This window comes from Periplaneta americana, chromosome 2 (assembly GCF_040183065.1).
Source record: "Periplaneta americana isolate PAMFEO1 chromosome 2, P.americana_PAMFEO1_priV1, whole genome shotgun sequence".
Lineage (NCBI taxonomy): Eukaryota > Metazoa > Arthropoda > Insecta > Blattodea > Blattidae > Periplaneta > Periplaneta americana.
In genome coordinates, this window is record NC_091118.1 from 31,758,561 (window position 1) to 31,780,221 (window position 21,661).

The following is a 21,661-nucleotide window of genomic DNA, read 5'->3' on the forward strand; positions in this document are numbered from 1 at the left end:
GCGTCCATCTTCAACCAATGCAACGAAGCTACTGAGAGCACTCGGGAAGTTCCGCTAGCGCATGCGCCATGCCAGGACATTACTCTACCACGTACACGCAGTCGCTTTGCGCACCATATGGTTTGCTAGCTGTGGGACGAGTGGGAAAGTTACTTTATGGACGCGCCTCGTAGGTTAAGGGTATTTGAGAATAAGGTTCTTAGAAAAATATTTGGGGCTAAGAGGGATGAAGTTACAGGAGAATGGAGAAAGTTACACAATGCAGAGCTGCACGCATTGTATTCTTCACCTGACATAAATAGGAACATTAAATCCATACGTTTGAGATCGGCAGGGTATGTAGCACGTATGGACGAATCCAGAAATACATATAGAGTGTTAGTTGGGAGGCCGGAGGGAAAAAGACCTTTGGGGAGGCTGAGACGTAGATGGGCAGATAATATTGAAATGCATTTGAGGGAGGAGGGATATGATGGTAGAGACTGGATTAATCTTGCTCAGGATAGGGACAGATGGCGGGCTTATGTGAGGGCGGCAATGAACCTTCGGGTTCCTAAAAAGCCAGTAAGTAAATAAGTTTATTGTAGGGCGAACTCTAGTTCCATTTTCTGCCTTTCTTCTGGACGTCGCGAAGTTATAAGTGCTATTGCATGACCACCTCTAATGACTAGACGCGCTAATCACAACCAACGCTTTGGATGCTTCACAATCTCTATACTATTCCGTTTTATTAATTGCCGTTTCACTAATCCGATTATTCTCAGATGAAATGTTCGCATATTCTCATCATCTGTGCACTGCCTATCTGCATCTCGGAAGCTGCGAGGATCCTGGGCCTCATCAACTACCCAGGACGCAGCCAATACGTCATGTATCACACGTACTTCAAGGCCCTGGCAGCCCGAGGCCACCACGTGGATGTCTACAGCTACTATCCGCTGAACAAGCCGGTGCCCAACTACACAGACTTCAGCATCGCTGATACTGGCCTGTTTCAGGGTGTGTCCATACAACAAATCAAGGGAATAGGACTGTTTCAATATGCGAATTATGTAAAAAGGAGCTTTCTAGAATGCTGTCGAAATTTGTTCAACAATCAAAACATCTTGAACCTCATGAACAGCAACACAACATACGATATCATGGTCACACATTTTTTTGGACCGGACTGTTCGACAGGCTTTTCCCATCGTTTCAAAATCCCTCTTGTCTACTTTTCAACCACTGTAAGTCTTCCATGTTTAGGACGTAGGATTGGTAACCCTGACAACCCAGCGTACATACCGAATTTATTTGTCCCTTTCACAGATAAAATGAATTTCTGGGAAAGATTGGTAAATACAGTGACGTACTGGGCTTTAAATATTTGGTTTTACACTGAATTAGATATTCCTACAGACGAAATGCTGAAACAGCACTTTGGTAAAGATTGTCCATCGGTATACGAATTACAGCAGAGCACAAGTCTCATCCTGGTGAACAGCCACTTCTCAGTCAACACTGCCAGACCTGCAGTTCCGACGTTTGTGGAAGTAGGTGGATTGCATATAAACAGCGATGGAAAGTTGTCAGAGGTAAGTGCACAGAGCATATGGCGAATTATGTTCACAATTGGTTTACTAATCAATAGGGACCGGATTTTTAAGTAATATCAAGGTGTGAAATATGTAGATATTCATGTAAGAAAAATAAGCTGAATATGTACCAAAATATGTAAAATCATGAATATATTTAATATCAATATCTAGCAGGTATAAGATAGGTAAGAGTCTCCAGTTGTGATTTCATAGAGTACCCAATTTTTTACCGCACACTTCATACATTACTATTTTTCCATCTGTAGTGAAAGAAGATTTCATCGCAATCCATGATTTTATTTTTGTCGTTAGGGTTGAAGATACAGGGTCATTTTAGTTAGTTAAAAGCAGTAGATAAACTCACTTGCACTTTATACTGTAAGTAATGAAACTAGAGAACTGAGTGAAATGAATGACACAACGCTTTATTGGATTGGGAGAAAATAAGAGACGTGGGGCACATGCATTTTAGCTGCTCCCTGTAAGAAACAAAGTAGGCCTACCTACTACAACCTCAAACTACAGGCATTTACAAACTGTTGTTTGAAAAGTGACATTCCTGTCTCATTCAGAAGGGTAGGATTATTTCAGCCGAAAACCATACTTCCTAATTCCTCGGAAAATCCCATTTCCTATAGGTCTACTAAATTTAAAGTAAAGAGGTCAAGCAATAACCTGAAAAGCTATTTATTTTAATCTTTCAACAACTTTCCAGTTTGTTCATTTACTCCAGCTTCTTTACAAAATTCGGTTACTTTATTGCGGCTCATGCCAGACTTGACACGGGTTTTCCCTGGGAGGATTAGGAAGAGGGTGAGTAAGGTTGCAAATTGCACGGGAACGGCCCGTTAAGACGTGTGCAGAACAATTATAGTTCGAGACAAATCATGTTGTCCTCGTCCCACTCCACCGCTTTCTGAGTGATTTTTACAATACAAGGTAGTTGTATGAGAAAGGTTGCCTTTTGTTCACTCATATTTACGGCGGGCGGTATGGGGTGAGTGCCTCTACTAATTCCTGGAACTAAGGACGTTATGTTTCGTCCCGAAATATATCCCTTTCTGGGTAGGTAAAAAGGTTTTTTAAATCTTTGTATTTCAAATTGTAAACTTCCCCAGCAGAAGTTTTTTTCCCCCCTTTTAGACAAGTAGAAATGAATAAAATCCCTAAATATGTGTAGATTTATATAACACCAAGCCATAATATGTAATGTGGCGGGATAAATATGTAAAAATATGTAGTATCAAATTTTAATATATTAATGGTAATTACAAGATTCTCAAAGATTTGTTATTTATATACGGTTAGGTTGAAAGGAATATAATATGTAATTACATAAAAATCCGGTCTCTACTAATCAAGAATCGGACTTTAAAATTGTTCAAAAATCATTTATTTTCAGTATATCGTACACGAATGATAACGATAGAAATATCCGCAAAATTCCAAAAGAACAACCTTGTGTTTGAAGATTTTCGTAGAAAATTTGCTGTAAGTCCAACTCTTCTGGACAGACGTTTTTCAAAATTATTGGTATATGGACCCACGCTTTACTTCAACAGTTAATGGTTGCCAGGAATTATGATCAGGTTTATGCGGTATAAGGAGTGTTAGTTTACGAAAACATTATTAATAATATGTGTGTCTTACTGGAATTTGGCTTTGACTAAGTTTCTAAAGAGGCAAACTGATAAGCCACATACTGTAGATGTTGTATCGACAGATATAATTAACAGAGCTAGGAAGTTGGTACCGAAACTGTTAAGTTGTGTGAGCTTGGACTATATCTCTACCGATGAAAGGTACTAGTGTAGCTCTCAATGTCAATGAACCAGAGCGACAAACATGTACAGCGGGTGGTAACCAAGTCTGCTCCAATTGTCCACGGCCTTAGAACAAGAAAACAATGAACGAATAATATAAAAAAACAATAATTTATAATTATAAACTTCGTAATTCTCAAACTAAAACAATTTACCCACACATATAAAAATAACATACAAAATATACAATAAATAAATAAAACAAATAAAAAATTTACACTACAATACAGAATGTAGGCTTACATTGATCAAACATTATTTACACCATAATGTGCAGTGCTATATAATGTAATGAAAGGTATTTTATTTCATAATACTATAGCCTACTTTTTGTAAATAGGCCTAGTGTATAATTGTGTATAAAAAGGCATCAGACACTGACTACTTACAAAAGCCAATTGTCAAAAAGACTGCTTTTAGTCTCTAAAATAGGATCTTTCTTCAAACATAACTTGTGTGGAATATGATTTTTATTTTTAATATATCAATTATCTTCTTGAACACTAAATTCTAATTGTTTAACTATTGAAACTGCTGCTGCTATCATTATCATCATCATCATCATCATTATTATTATTATTATTATTATTATTATTATTATTATTATTATTATTTCATTGTGTTCTGTGTTGCTGTCATTTATATTTGCTACTGGTTAAGTGGAAGAGAAGGCCTTTTGGTCTAAACTCGGCCAGTAAAAATAAATGAATTAAATAAATGAATAAATAACTTAAATTTAAAAAATTATGTTTTTAGCCTCATTATAACAAATAACAATGAACATTTTCATTTTATCAAAACAAAAATACTCCTTTTACGTTTAGAGAAAAAAAAAACAATATTGTTTCTCTGAAAATATTCGTTCTACGTCACAAGAAGTTACTATTGGAGAAAATCTGAAATATGTTTCAGTATGTTTTACTATCATCAAGTGCACAAAAACCGTGTTAGTGTTTCTTGTATGTTGCACATAATATTAAGCACATAGTTGTTTTCAAAATTTTTTTTTCATTTCTATTTTAATGACAGCTAGGAAGTTCGTATCGTAATTCTGGTGTTGAATGAACTTTGACTGTATAGTAGCACAGCAGCACGAGTCGTCAACAGATCAGCAAAACAAAAAAAGTATTGACGGCTGGCAAATAAACTGTTTTTCAATCAATATTTAACGAAGAGTAATCCGGGAAAAATAAACGTGTTACACACTCCTGTTTGCATAATTATTTAATAACAGATGAACTTAATTTTTTGGATTCATGCATAATATTAATATTACTTTGTTCAAAACCTAAACTATTAATATAAATTAACAATATTCTTCAAGCTATTCACGTGTGTACACAGATCCACAGAATGATACTATGCGTTGTTTATGTGAACTGCGTATGGTCTGCAGCGAGAGGGAGCAGAACGAGGCGCGGGTGACATTTATACTACTCCCTGTACTCAACTGAAATCTACTGTTTTGGCACGAACTTCCTACCTATGATAATTAGTTCAATACAACTGTTACCACCATCACCATTAACACTACCAGTACCACCACTACTACAACTACTACTACTGTCACTAGTACCACCACTACGACCACAACCGTCACTACTATTATGTGCAACAAATGTATCGGCCATTATTCGCTTTAGGAATATCGGAAAGAACTAATATAAACCTTCTATTGATAGTCGTGGTTGTACTGGCGGCTCGTGATAAAATAGTATGTGTGTTCACAATTTTTGTGTTTCAAAATCGAAGAGAATTTGAAATCGTACGTTTTTAGCCTAATATGAAATGTCATGATTCCAATGTTTCACTGTCGAAAAAACCGCATATAAATTCAAAACATATAATAATAATAATAATAATAATAATAATAATAATAATAATAATAATAATAATAATGAAACCTAGTCTTTTTATTTCCAATTTTTCCTGGAAAGCCAGTTTACCCAGTTCTTTACTCTTCTAAATTACTTGAACAGAGTTCATTGTTTACGTCTGTTATAAATTAATACATAAAACAATTTACAAAAGCGTGTGTTCAGTAATATACTGTATTTTGATTCACAACACACTGATACACTATAGCCTATACCAGTACTGTAATCCCATTCGCATAGATTGATTACTATAAATACATGCCAGTAAATATTATTCTTAAATAATATACACCACCATAGATATTTAAATTCATACTACCATCACATTCAGCCAGCACGTGTTTGAAAGCCAAACTATGCTATATTCCGACACTGAAGTATAGTAATTCACAAACTACACTCTCGTAGCAGCACTGTACACACATCCACTATAACTATATAAAACGTCTTTGACATCCACATAAAGTAAACGTTCCGACAGTGAGATGCTGAGATCTGCAGGCTAAAATACAGACTTGTCAAATTTTCTCCTCGAGATATAGCACGTACACGATAGGCATCGATGCACCTGACATCTGTAGGATATATTCACTGTTCACTTAATGACGAGTCATAAGCAGCCAGCGAAAGACGATTTTCTCCCGCGCATACGTGAAATTTCTGTAACCTTCTTGAAAAGAGCACGGCTTGTACATGAACGGATGTTGCCAAGTTTACATAAGAAGTTCATGCAAGATGCGAGAAGTTTAAGATACTCGATCCTGATATTATAGATCCCCACTACGCCAATACTGTATCTATATTAATAATAAATCTATAGACGAAATTTTTCTGGTAATTTTCGATTTTCCAAAAATAATTGTTCCTAACATATATAATTAACCACCCTGAAACCGAAAATCGCTTTTTTTTATATTTTTGTTTGTATGTCTGTCTGTCTGTATGATTGTTACCTTTTCACGCGATAATGGCTGAATGGATTTCGATTAAAATTGGAATATAAATTAAGTTCGTTGTAACTTAGATTTTAGGCTATATGGCATTCAAAATACATTATTTAAAAGGGGGGCTATAAGGGGGCCTGAATTAAATAAATCGAAATATCTCGCTTATTATTGATTTTTATGAAAAATGTTACATAACAAAAATTTCTTTAAACATTATTTCCGATAAGTTTTATTCCAGAAAAAATTTTGATAGGACTCATATTTAAGTCTGTCTGTCTTTCTAGATGTTTGTTACCTTTTCACGCCATAATGGCTGAGCGGATTGCGATGAAAACTGGAATATAAATTAAGTTCGTTGTAACTTAGATTTTAGGCTATATGGCATTCAATATACTTTATTTAAAAGGGGGGTTATAAGGGGGCCTGAATTAAATAAACCGAAATATCTCGCTTATTATTGATTTTTGTGAAAAATGTTACATAACAAAAGTTTCTTTAAAAATGATTTTCGATAAGTTTTATTCCAGGCAAAAGTTTGATAGGACTAATATTTAAGGATATACAAGAGTTTTAAAATAATAATACAACACATTTCTACCGCCGCTTTAGATTGACTTATAGTGTCGTTATTCAAAAACGGCCTGCTGATATACCCACACATTCTAAACACGCGACATGACCACAGATGTTAAGGCGTGAATAAAATTAACTTAAAAAAAAAGATGCATAGTAAGGTTAACATAAAAATGATTTTCGTACACAATCAACTCTATTAATTTGGAGTGATTTATCAAAGGATGCATTCAAGACTAATTTAGAAAAATGTTAAACGAATTATCTTTGCACCAAATGAGTGGTCTCTGAACCAAAATGATAGCATTTTAATTATTTAAATACAATTTAAATTAAGTAGCATATTAAACGATTTATTCTTCTATCAAACAGGAATGTTCCCTGGACGCAATGTTCTATTTTAATTATGTAATTACTTTATATTTATTTCTAATAAGTGCAGAGGAGCGCACGGGTACAGCTAGTTAAATAATAAAACTAGTTGTGCATTAATGGAAACAAGGTGTTCACGTGCTTTTGTGCTCTTATTGAAGCACCGCCACTGTGTAGTTGGTATGCATGTCATTAGTGCTTCAAGTAAATTGAAAGAAGAGCAAATGATGCGAGATGCAATCGCCCAAATATGAAATGCGTTTTGTAATTCGTTTCTTGTCCGTAGAAAGGCGTAAACCTGCTGAAACACATCGCAGGATGGATGCACTCTATGGGAAGGAAAATCACCTGTAAATGAATGGTATACGCGATTTAGTTCCGACCATCTGTACAGGACAATCCTCACACGAGGACGGCAAAAGCTCGAGGCTATCACGCAAAATTCAATTCAACTTCTTGGTGCTGTTGTCCGAGAGAATAACAATAAGGGAATTCAGCTGAATATCAACAAGGGAAGTATCCATTAAATTCACCCCAGACACCTGCAGTAGCGCAAAATTTGAACGCAATCTTAATCTAATTTTAGAACTCCATGGCAACCACATAATTGTTACACGAGTTTCAAGATGTGCACTACAAAAATTTGGTAGACTGAATTTCTTTTTTTCTTCAGTTGTTAAAGACTATGACACATAATGTAGATATATGCTGTCTTTGTCAAAATTTTCCAAAATGTTCTCAGCATAAACTAGCCTTTTAACTTATACAGGGACATCATTTTATTTGTACTAACATTTTTAATTTTAACTTGCCTATACATCTGGATCACCTCCGTTTGTTACCCCCTTCCACGACTGGAGTTCGATGATACTGGCGTAATATACAAACAAATCACTTTACTAGGTATAGGAGGGAAGAAAAGTAGTAAACTAGGAAATATTGCGCTTTTGAGTTTTATCATTTTCATTAGGTTTTTGTTTAATCAAAATACAGTACTGTATTAACAATAAGTGTTTTTACTCACGAACTGAGCTGTCCATGTGGACGTATTCATTATGCAGTGTATATTATGCTGTCTAAAGCACATTAGCGTACAATATAAAGAATGAAGTTAAATTGAAAAATAATCATAATAGGGATATTTAAACACATATTTTAAAATGGTGGCCGTTCATTTCGATACAGGCTTCAGTTCGATGTGTATATTATCGCACTATAGACTATTGTACCTAATCCCAATTACCAGTTTCGTTCTTCGTACTAGTAACTCATGTTGAAATAATTCTGTACCTACTCTTTAAAAGAGTACCTTACGTACTGTAAATTCAATCTTCACTTCTACCCGATCCGAAAAGATAAAATTACTCAGACATACTATCTACTCTCCGTCCAAGTGGTTATGTCGTAGGATCGTAGAAAGGGAGGAAATCACGTGACAGTTAATTACTTAACGAGGCCCTTTCATTTAAGTTATTTTAAACAGTTGTATAATATTACGTAGACGTCCAATTCCTAACAGAATTAATGTTCTCAGAAAAGAGCTAAGACAGCCGAGCCACTAGCTGGCGAATAAAAGCTGGTGGTGGAAACCGGGATACGACGTAGGCAAATGGACGACAGTACCTGTGCGAAAATGATTCAATATTGAAAGCTCTTTCGTCACTGGAAAACGCGAACATATTTATGGAACGTACTGTTTACTATGACCGTAAGGCTACTATGGCTGTATATGCGGTCTTGGATCTGTGTGGAGGACGGTTGAACTTCGTTAGTAGAAGGGGTGGGAGTGAAGTACATTAAAAAACTCAGGTACAATAAAAATTGAAGTAAAAATAAAATGATGTCCCTGTATCTTTGGCAGTGATTCTCTTTGTTATTTGAAAATTCCTTGCTCGCAGACAGAGCCTCTTGCGTAAAACATTATGATTCGTACTGCGAGAAAGTTAAAGTTTCGATATTGCCTCCTGAATTGACTCTCTTCGGCTTCTTTTAAACAAGGTTCGAAGTCGTTCAGTGTCTTCTTCAGGAAATTTTAGCTCGGAGTACTTACCGGTTTGAGTCAAAAAGCTGCCCTCTTGCTTGAATTTTGTATCCTAGATCATTATTATCTTATGCAGGGACATCATTTTATTTTTACTAACATTTTAATATTAACCTGTCTATACCTTTAGAGAACCGGAAACACCGCTTGCTCCCCCCACCAAGACTGGAGTTCGATGATACTGGCGTAAAACACAAATCACTCTACTAGGTATAGGAAGGAAGAAAAGTAGTTCATCCATTTACGTAAACTAGGAAATATCGCGATTTTGAGTTTGATAATTTTCATTAGGTTTTTCTTTAATCAAAGTACAGTACTGTATTAAGAATAAATGTTTTTACTCACGAAGTGAGTTATCCATGCGAACGTATTAATTATGCAATGTATATTATACTGTCTACAGCACATTAGCGTACAATATAGAGAAAGAAGTTAAATTGAAAAATAATCATAATATGAATATTTAAACACAATTTTGAAAATGGTGGCCGTTCATTTCGATGCAGGCTTCAGTTCTTTTGTGCATATTATCGCACTATAGATTATTGCATCTAATTCCAATTGCCAGTTTCATCCTTCGTACTATTTTATTTTATTGGGTTATTTTACGACGCTGTATCAACATCTAGGTTATTTAGCGTCTGAATGATATAAAGGTGATAATGCCGGTGAAATGAATCCGGGGTCCAGCACCGAAAGTTACCCAGCATTTGCTCGTATTGGGTTGAGGGAAACCCCCGGAAAAAACCTCAACCAGGTAACTTGTCCCGACCGGGATTCGAACCCGGGCCACCTAGTTTCGCGGCCAAACGCGCTGACCGTTACTCCACAGGTGTGGACCCTTCGTACTAGTAACTCATGTTGAAATAATTCTGTACCTACTCTACGTACTGTAAATTTAATCTTCGCTTCTGCCCGACCCGAAAATATAAAATTACTCAGACATGCTAGCTACTGTCCGTCCAAGTGGTTATGCCGCAGGATTGTAGAAAGGGAGGAAATCACGTGACAGTTAATTACGTAACGAGGCCCTTTTATTTAAGTTAAATTAAACAGCTGTATAATATTACGTAAACGTCCAATTCCTAACAGAAATTAATGTTTTCAGAAAAGAGCTAAAACAGCCCAGCTTTTACAGAGGGGCGAGCAGAAGCAGGTGGGGGAAATCGGGATGCGACGTAGGCAAACGAACAGTACCTGTGCGAAAATATGATTCAATATTGAAAGCTCTTCCGTCACTGGAAAACGCGAACATATTTCAGTAACTCAGTACTGCTTACTATCTGCGGTCTTGGTTCTGTGTGGAGTTGGAACTTCATTAGTAGAAGGGGTGGGAGTGAAGTACATTCAAAAACTCAGGTACAATAAAAATTGAAGTAAAAATAAAATGATGTCCCTGTAGTTAGGAATAGGATGAAGTCTGTGAAGGTTGAACTCCCAACGAAACTGAACACAAAGACCAACGTGCGACAAAGTACCAACAGAACCTCAGACGAATGCAAGAGGAAGGCGGTCAATTCTTTCACTGCACACACTCCTTACAACCTACACTGACATCTAATTTATTTCTAGTCGTATATCTCGATTTGCAAAAGAAAAAAAGGCTCAAGGAAAAATTCCACTGATACCTTAGTGAGAAGAGTAATAAGCGGCAAGTTGAATTTATTTATTTCTATTAACGAAGACGGGTTTCATTTGAATGATGTAGCACATTCGAATTGTAAAAATTAATTTTAACTTCTATTTCAGAATGATATGAGCATAAGAAAAATGTATGTAATTACATGTAAATATTTGTGTTACACACAACACTTGTTTCTTCGCAAAATATCAAAAGAGGGTGATCCTATCTGTAAACTATGACCATTTTTCATCTAAATAATTTTCTCCAAGTGACAACTATAGGTACACACAAAAATATTAAGAATTAAATAGGTCTATTTCACATAGACACTTTTTACTTCACCACAAAATTGTACTTAAGCAAATAGATTTTATTCCCAGCCATGTATTTACTTAATCATTAGACTTTTACTTCAGCAAAAATTAGAGACTCGTACGATTTCAACACTGATGCTTGCACATTACAACTGAAGCTTTTACTTCGCCATAGGACATTTTACTCCAACATAGAGACTTCTGCTTCGCTACAAAGACTTGAACTTAAATCGATTTAAAAAACACAAACTTTTTGAATTAAATACTATTATAGTCACAATTATGCCATGGTATGAAAGAAAAATTTCACAATCTCGAGCGGGAATCGAACCTGCGACCTCCTGTTCTCCGGTCAGGCGCTCTACCACTGAGCTATCGAGTTCGTCTCACGCCATAGGCTCGGAATTGTCCTTTCATACTGGCGACTCTGTTATAGAGTACTGTCCATAGCGTCTGATCTAGTCAGCACTGCTTATGGGTGTAAAGAAACTTTACAAATGTAATCTTCATCTTACGATGTTTGGATGACGTATATACGTCCGTTGATGTGACATGGCATGATTGTGACTATAATAGTATTTAATTCATTAATATGTCACATCAACGGACGTATATACGTCATCCAAACATCGTAAGATGAAGATTACAAACTTTTTACACTACAGAGACATTTTTTCACCAAAAAGTCTTTTATTCCACCATAGAGATTTCTGCTTCACTACAGAGCCTTTGCTTAACCACAGACTCTTTTTATTTAATTAAAACTACACATAATTTTATTCCATCACAGAGACGTTTTCTAAACCACAGAGACTTTTACTTAAAACTAGATATGTTTCCAATTAAAACCACGGAAACCTGCATTTGAGACCACAGAGTCTTTCACTTAAAACTACACAGAATTTAACTTAAAACCACAGAGACTTTTAATTCACTACATAGACTATTACTCCATCACAGACTTTTACTTAAAACGACACAGAAGTTTACTTAAAACTGAATAGAATTTTATTTCACTACATAGACTATTACTCCATCACAGAGACTTACTTAAAACGACAAAGACTTTTACTTAAAACCACATACAATTTTATTTCACTACATAGACTATTACTCCATTACAGACTCTTACTTGAAACGACACAGACTTTTACTTAAAACCGCGTAGAATTTTATTTCACTACATAGATCAGCGATATCAGACAGGGACTAAACGGAGCGGAGCGCTCCACTAGACTGGTTGCGTGCTCCGGTGTTTCCACAGACATAAGCAAGTTCGAGCTCCGATCTAGCTCCACAACCGGTATTGGAGCTTACAACTCTGACACTACTGACATAGATTATTACTCCATCACAGACTCTTACTTTAAACGACACAGACTTTTACTTAAAACCGCAGAAACTTTTATTTCACTACACAGACTATTACTCCATCACAGACTCTTACTTAAAACGACACAGACTTTTACTTAAAACCGCATAGAATTTTATTTCACTGCATAGACTAGTATTCTATCACAGAGACTTACTTAAAACGAGAAATACTTTTACTTAAAACCGCATACAATTTTATTTCACTACATAGGTTATTACTCCATCACACCACTCTTACTTAAAACGACATAGACTTTTACTTAAAACCGCATAGAATTTTATTTCACTACATAGTCTATTACTCCATCACAGAGACTTACTTAAAACGACACAGACTTTTACTTAAAACCGCATAGAATTTTATTTCACTACATAGACTATTACTCCATTACAGACTCTTACTTAAAACGACACAGACATTCACTTAAAACTTCAGAAACTTATACTCCACCAGAGACTTTTGCTTAACTGAAGAGTCTTTTACTACATTACAGAATGCTTCATTTTACCACTAACACTTCCACATTATTTTACCACAGAAATTTTTGCTTCACCACAGAGACTTTTCCTTCACTACAGAGACGTTTATTCCACCACGGATACTTTACGTAACCAAAGAGTCTTTTACTACACTACATAGACCTTGACTTCACCAATAACGTTTGCACATCACTACACAATCTGCTACTTCACCACAAAGATTTTTATTCCGCTTTTCTGAAGCACTACTATATCAGACCATAAATCTATGACACCAACCTCGCAGCTTTACTCATACGGTTAGTCATAACCAGGCTTAGAGACTTTAGACCCGATAGATGAAAACAGTGCGATTTCAAGTTGGATAGCTGGACTGTAGTGGGTGGGGGCAGTGAGGGTAGCGACCTACCTGTCGTCCAATGTGCTTTATTTACTCAATCATACTCGTAAGGCAGGGAGAGGAGGTACTGTTCTGACAATAAAAACAGTCCCGTACACCTAGTTCACTTTATCAGAAGAGAGGACAGAAGATAGCTAGTACCTAGTTTTGATCTGTGCATGTGGTTATCTATGTGATTAGTCTAAGAATATATGCGATATTCTGTGACATAAAAGACATGCTAGCAGGGAAGAAGTCTACGGACACTGCTGGGGTAGCGAAGATAGATTTCAATGACTTAGTGTGTTTTCGTTTTGCATTCATTACATCATCCACACCTGTGGAGTAACGGTTAGCTCGTCTGGCCGCGAAACCAAGTGGCCCGGGTTCGATTCCCGGTCGGGGCAAGTTACCTGGTTGAGGTTTTTTCCGGGCTTTTCCCCCTCAATCCAATATGAACAAATGCTGGATAACTTTCGGTGCTGGACCCCGGACTCATTTCACTGGCATTATCATCTTCATCTCATTCACATGCTAAATCACATAAGATGTTGATAAAGCGTCGTAAAATAACCTACTAAAATAAATCCATTAGATCATGTGATGTAGAGCGGAGCTTCTCCCAATATAAACTTTGTCTTGCCGACTACCGAAGAAAGTTTAGTTTTGAGACCTTCAGAATGTGTGTTGTAGTAGGCTAAATTGTAACAGTACCATGTATTGTACTTCATAAGTTGTGTATGTTGTGTAGAATTATTATGTATGTTGAGTAAGTATTGCACTTGTGCTTATGACAGAAGCCGAAAGGAAATGCATATTAACTTAATTAATTTTGAAAATTTCGCATGATAGGTTTTTTATTTTAATCTTTGTAAAGATAAATTTTTTGGTCCTATAAATGTTTTCTTCTCTAACAATCATTTTATTTTAATGTTTGATAAATTAGTTGCCTTTTTTTTGTAACGTCGCTGTACAGTACCAGCAGACTGGACTGAACTTGGTTTCATGTACACATGTCTCCTCTTCTGCCGACTCCAACACAATGAAAAAGCTTCCTATAGTACGGACGTAGCAAACTTATTCTATCGGGTCCAAAATCTCGATGTCTGGTCTTTGCCATAATAAATAAAAATAATAATATTCTATTCCCAAAAAAGCTCATGCTCAGAATTTGAACACCTTCCAAATTCATTTCCTCGGGCGGTTTTGAGTCCGCGTACCTCAGATCTTAAGGCTAGTGTCGTATCCGTCACACCGAAGAGTACGAAGATTTAGGAGAAGAAATAACAAAATTCACTATATTTTGAAATCCTCGAAGCATAACTTACACCTTTGTATTCTTAAAGTAATATTTTGTTCTGCATATAAGGATCGCTATAGAATATTTCTTAATACTTACTACATAGTAAAGAATGTATCAAATTTGAGTTGCTGGCAATCTTACCGATCTGCGAGGTTGCCGTTTGGCGGGTAGTGTATAAATATACAGCGGGTAGCACTAACTTACCGGTTGTCATGTGGTAGCTATTAGGTTACGTTCACTTCTGGCATTTTCCCCTTCCAAATTTTCTAGAGCTCCTCCAGTAGAGAAGCGAAAACTCCGACTGAGATAAGTGATCAACAGGCTTGACGCTCACATATTCAGTTTTTATCAACCCTGAACTCCCTTGCGAGGACGCGTTTTCGCATACTTTTAAAGTTTCTCCTCCCATTTTCTCCCTGTCATTCACTAATTCGCCGCTTCACTGTGCCATATAGCTTTGGTAGGCCTAAGTTAGTAAAGAACTAGTAAAGTTGTAGGATTCCCAAAACAACTATAAACTAACTTATCGATAAGATTAACTGCCACTGGAACTGAATAAACCGTTTCTTGGTCTGCAGGACTTGCAGACGTACCTCGATGAAGCCAAAGAGGGAGTAATTTATTTTTCTCTGGGAACAATGATTCGTAGTGAAACCTTCACAGAAACCAACCTGCGGGCATTCATCGACGCTTTCTCACAGTTACCTCAGCGTGTTCTGTGGAAGATTGGTAACATTTCCGGGCTTCCGGGAAATATCAAGAATGGAACTTGGTTCCCACAACTTGAAGTACTCAGTAAGTATCATATCAGTGCACAGGATACATACATGCTTATGTGCAATGTTTCATAACTAGAGTCCGAAAATTTAGCCCCTTTTCTAGCTCGCAACATGTAGCAATATCTTTGTTTACTGCATAACTCACAAAAACACTCATTCAGTACGACCTGTCAAGTCCGCAGAAGATGCTCCTTTTTCTATTAAAAACTTCCTTGGCCATTGCTATCCTCCTTTTGATTTCCTTACTGTAATTCTCGAATTCATCATGAATGGTGCACCAATAACTTTTTTTTTATTTAATGCATCTAGTTATATAATGTTTTATGTTTAAAAAGTAAACGTGCAATTTAAATTTAGAATGTTTGTAACATTTCACTTTACATTAACAAATCTGTAACAGTAGTTGGAAAAATTACATCTATCGTGGTAAATACCCACAATCAATTTTTGCACTCTGTAGATGTTACGAGTGTAGCTGATCATACTATCTTGTACTGAGGTGGGCTCATGCAAGGCTTGTAGTGACTTGCTTTACTTTGGAGAACATGGGTCTTTTAAACCTCTGCTAGAATTGAGAAGAATAACTTTGCATTATCAAGCAGTTCTTAACATAATTTCCTGTCTACGTCGTTTCTGAACATTATACGGAATCTATAATCAGTGTCATATTATCCGATGCCTGAGAAATCGCTTACACTGTTGCTTAGTTCTGTTTAAACGTTCAATTTCGTCACAAATTAACACGAACTACCTTCGCTTACAGAACATCCCAACGTCCGAGTTTTCATAACTCATGGCGGATTGCTGGGAGTTCAAGAAGCTATTTACGCGGGAGTTCCCATGGTAGGCATACCAATAATGCACGATCAGCCACTCAACGTCAAGAACTGCGTGTCCAAAGGAGTGGCAGTGCAGCTGGATTACGACTCTATCACAACAGAGAGCGTCCTCAAAGCTCTGAACAAAGTACTCCATTATCCCAGGTGAGTTGATCATGTTGGAAATTGCAAGGATAATGATTTGCAATGTTCGGGGAAAATCCATGTGTAGTAGAAAATTGATCTCGGTTTAATCGGCATTAGAAAATGATTCTACTCTAAATGAAGAGACAGAAAACGAATAGTGGCGACATGTTGGGCAAATATTTCAGCTGTAAATTTTGTGAACAAGTTCATTATACGGAATATCATGTTTTACAAGAAAACCATTTCCTTTGATTTGGTAGTACTCTTAGCCGGTAGAAGTGTACTAATGTGTGATATTTTAAGTAAAACATATGTTCTTAATTTCGGAGATTAAGAGTTCATTTCCGCAATTGAATAATTACTACGATGTAGTAAAATATGGGGTGTTTCTTCTTAAAACTTCAGCTGATTATATTCTTGCAAACGCGCTGTTTCAATATTAAGTCTTGAATAAACGTTTCTTCGTTTTAAGACTAAACAGAATAGTATTAGTAATCTTTTGAAGAACATGTTAAGATTTTCTTTCTTTTTAAAGGGAAGCAGAACTTTTTTCATTAGATTCTGAATTTACGTACGAAAGCAAAAAAAAAAAAAGTGTGAAACTTCTTTATCATAGCCATATTATTAAAAAAAATTATTTCAAAAATTGGAAAGAAAATAAGTGGACTGTAATACTTAGAAAGATTTCATTAGTAATTTGTTACCTACCTCGTAAGGTTTATCTTGTCTCAGTAGCAATAAAGCCAAGTCCCTTCAAATAAGGGTGGAGATTATAGGAGGGTTGTAAATTTTCAGGATTCCTTTCAAAATCTTGTTATTGTACAGGCTGCCGGAACTCAGTTTCTTGAAAGACAAGCTCAGTGACGGAACTACGCAATACGAAGAGAGATATTTTGTTATTTTATTTTGCGCTACAGAATGTATCAACTAGTTCCTTCCGCCACTGGATGGATGGACGGCACCGCTCCACTCCCCCATCGCCATAACAATACAGACGAAGTAAGACATATCTCCTTTCTCTCTCTTTTCACATTGAGACAAGATACACCACACAGGCTTAGTTTTCTGAGGTCGACAGCAGTGTGTTTGTATGCTGTCCTGTTGGACGTTGAGTTAGTTCCAGAAACTTCCGTCGGTACATAGCCTATATATCAAACTAATAATAATAATTATAATAATAATAATAATAATAATAATAATTAATAATAATAATAATAATAATAATAATAATAATGTTTTATCTTAACTGGCAAAGTTAAGGCCATACGGCATTAATTCATATCTTTTTTTCATCTCAAACATACGAAGGAGAGTCAAAAAGTAACCTTAATAATTGTTTTATTAATTGAATATGTACAATAAGATACAAACACTTCATCACTTTAAATAAAGTATAACAGGAACACTTGAATTGAACGTAGTGGAGACTATGTTGAAAAGGTGATGAAGTGTTTGTAGTCTTATTGTACATATTCAATTAATAAAACAATTATTAAAGTTACTTTTTGACTCTCCCTCGTAGTATACTGTAAACCCAGAAGTCAAATTGCTTTAGTTTACTTTTAAAATTAACATAATGTACTGCAAACATTAACAAAGAAGTTAGAATTATTTTCTTTATCTTGCACATAAACATTTGAGTTAAGCATTAATAATTCCACGGCCGTTGTAGAAGTAAATTAGATTCCTGTATCTAGTGAAATAAAATGACAAGCATATGTATGTGTAGAAAATTACAAGCTTTGTTATGAGCGAACAGATAAAACGTTTATTAGATATTTACATATCCTACTAGAGCCATTATTTTCATTACGTACAATGTTCTCTAGATAACAAGCAACCACTGACATAGCTTCGCGGCGAAGTAGCTTATCTCCCGATCCGAAGTTGCGCTCGGACAAGTTTTTCATTCGCGCTTGGGTGATTACGTCACTGGTTTTTCCCGAGGTTTTCCCCAAACATTAGCAAATGTCAGGTATCTATGGCGAATCCTCGGCCTCATCTGACCAAATATCATCTCCCTACCACCTATCCCATCGACGCTAAATAACCTCATAGTTCATACTGATTACTAGATATGAAACAATTCCTTCGTTAACACGATACTAACGTATATTTGACTCGACTGTTGTACCCATGGGTACATGACATCAGAGAGAAGGGGGTTAGAATTATTTTCTGTACCATCTGGTTACAGCAACAGTGTTTAACTGTGGTGCAACGTCTCCAGTGCGGTAGTAAGTGAGAGAGTCGATTTCTAACCTGTAGTGCTATATTAAGTCTTTATAATATATGTAGGCTTTAGTTGAATTGTACACTCATAGAGGACTACCAAGAGTAACAACTTTACATTGTACGATGAAAGAGTAATGGAACGGAGAAAAATTCTCTCCGGCGCCGGGGTTTGAACCCGGGTTTTCAGCTCTACGTGCTGACGCTTTATCCACTAAGCCACACCGGATTCCACCCCGGCGTCGGATGAATCGTCTCACTTTTTTAAGTTCCAACTCTTGGGTTCCCTCTAGTGGCCGCCCTCTGCACTACGTCATAGATATCTATGAACCTAGGAACGAAGTCCACACATGTGCTGAGGTGCACTCGTAATGAGTGACTAGTTGGCCGGGATCCGACGGAATAAACGCCGTCTTAAATCACAAAGTGATTTACGCGTATCGTATATATTATTATAATGTACCGAAGTACATATGATATTTCCATGCAGATATTCTGCGTCATCATACGATGAAAGAGTAATGGAACGGAGAAAAATTCTTTCCGGCGCCGGGATTTGAACCCGGGTTTTCAGCTCTACGTGCTGACGCTTTATCCACTAAGCCACACCAGATTCCATCCCGGCGTCGGAAGAATCGTCTCACTTTTTTAAGTTCCAACTCTTGGGTTCCCTCTAGTGGCCGCCCTCTGCACTACGTCATAGATATCTACGAACCTAGGACCGAAGTCCACACATGTACTGAGGTGCACTCGTAATGAGTGAGTAGTTGGCCTTGAGTTGGAACTTAAAAAAGTGAGACGATTCTTCCGACGCCGGGGTGGAATCCGGTGTGGCTTAGTGGATAAAGCGTCAGCACGTAGAGCTGAAAACCCGGGTTCAAATCCCGGTGCCGGAGAGAATTTTTCTCCGTTCCATTACTCTTTCATCGTATGATGACGCAGAATCTGCATGGAAATATCATATGTACTTCGGTACATTATAATAATATATAACTTTACATTGGTTATATTTCACTCCAAATATTCCCAACAGTTAGTGCGCAACGCTTAGCCTATGTTCCACCAAAGTATACTTTGTCTGCATGTCTGAAACCTCCTCTCATTTACAACTGACCGCTGTGCAGAGTTCAGAGACACCCACACTGTATGGTTGAAGCGTAGGCAACCTCGTGTCCATGGAAGGAGAGGTTTCATCATTACTGATAAAAAACAATGAGTTATTAACTGCTTATTTCAGTTACCACAGAAACGCCAAGCGTCTGTCACAGCTGTTCAGAGATCGTCCGCAATCGGCGCTGGACACTGCCATCTACTGGACAGAGTACGTCATCAGACATCGTGGAGCGCCACATCTGCGATCTGCAGCACTAGATCTGACTTGGTACCAATATCTGCTACTGGACGTCATACTTGTGATTATCGCCCTTATAATTGCCTTGGGACTTATTGTATTTTACTGTTTTAAATTCACGCTCAAACTGGTGACCGGTAATGTGTCACATGCTGCAGTCAAGAAGAATTCATAATCTACTACTATCGCCACGGCATACACCCCTCGAAGTGACGTAATATTATACATATTTCCGCATGTTTCCGTCACATGCCAGCACTCTTTTATTTTTAAGCAAAATTTTACTTGCTTCTCACTGAAAATGAACTTAGAGAAGTAAGTACGGCTATGTAATTATTATTTGCTTCTATCATTTTGAGAACGGAACGTTAATTTAAGTACATTTGAATTAACTGCAATGAGTAAAAAACAAATATATTTCTGAAAATTCTTCCGGCTGTGGCAGCGATAATTAAAGATACGTTATCCAATCACGAAGTGTGTAATACTATATGCATTTTTCAAACCGAGAAAACAAGAATCCGTTCAAAGGTTGAGGAGAAAGTGTGCGTTGCCGTGGCAACAAAAGTAGCCAGTAATTACTGGCTCCATGGGTAGTATAAATCAAAACTGAATCCGAAAAATCCTAACATATTCTTCAATTAAACACATAGGCCGAAAACTAGGGCCATAAATAATACTTGATAAATTCATTGCGATATATTTCGAAAAATGCAGAAAAACCTAAGCTAAATTGGCAATATGTTCTCAGAAACTTGTAATAAAACTTATCATAGCAGACCTCGTGAATTACATCTCATTCTGCGGACCTGCTACGGATCCTAAAGGCCTATTCTTTTGTTGAACATTTTCTGATGTTCTTTGTTAAATTTTATCCAAACATTCTGTAATATTAATTCTTTAAATATACTGGTGACAAAATTAAGACGATGAAACAGCTTTGAATCTTGAGTCACTATACCAGGCCTGGGCATAAAGGGGAACGGAAAAGGAAAGGAGACACCTCCCGCCATGTCCTTTTCGTTTACTCCGCTTTCTAAACAAACACACAGTACGACATTGTGAATCAGTACTGGAAAAAAATGTTATGTTCTATTTAACGACGCTCGCAACTGCAGAGGTTATACCAGCGTCGCCGGATGTGCCGGAATTTTTTCCCGCAGAAGTTCTTTTACATGCCAGTAAATCTACTGACATGAGCCTGTCGCATTTAGGCACACTTAAATGCCATCGACCTGGCCCGGGATCGAACCCGCAACCTTGGGCATAGAAGACCAGCGCTGTACCAACTCGCCAACCAGGTCGACCGCAGTGCTGGATTTTAGGCGACCAGCGAGAAGCGAAAGCAACGAAGCGTGTCTTTTTTTACTCGTATCGATCCCAAACATAAACTCTGCCAGGAAGGTGGATTGGGGAGTCAAGGGGTAATCTGCAGTGACTCGGTTGAGTTATTAGCGGCCAGGTCTCCACTGTACTCTGTCCGTCGAATCTGTGGAGTGCCAATTACAAAACAAGCCTTCTGTGCAACTGGAGACATAAGCTGATTGGTTCAAAGAGTGGTCAGAACGCGAAAGGAGAGCGCCTGGCAGAGAACACAACACACTATGTCAGACCTGCAGAACTGTAGCTCCTTAGAGCGACTCTTTACTC

General features: G+C 37.0%; 1 protein-coding gene across 1 annotated transcript; it reads left to right on the forward strand.

Annotated features, from left to right (window-relative positions):
• Window positions 1-15,268: 15,268 nt before the first annotated feature.
• Window positions 15,269-21,157, forward strand: LOC138695258 (UDP-glycosyltransferase UGT5-like). Its single transcript, XM_069819700.1, has 3 exons — window positions 15,269-15,479; window positions 16,227-16,446; window positions 19,898-21,157. Exons 1-3 carry the CDS (start codon window positions 15,323-15,325, stop codon window positions 20,184-20,186), a joined length of 666 nt encoding a protein of 221 aa, XP_069675801.1. The 5' UTR covers window positions 15,269-15,322; the 3' UTR covers window positions 20,187-21,157.
• Window positions 21,158-21,661: the final 504 nt, after the last annotated feature.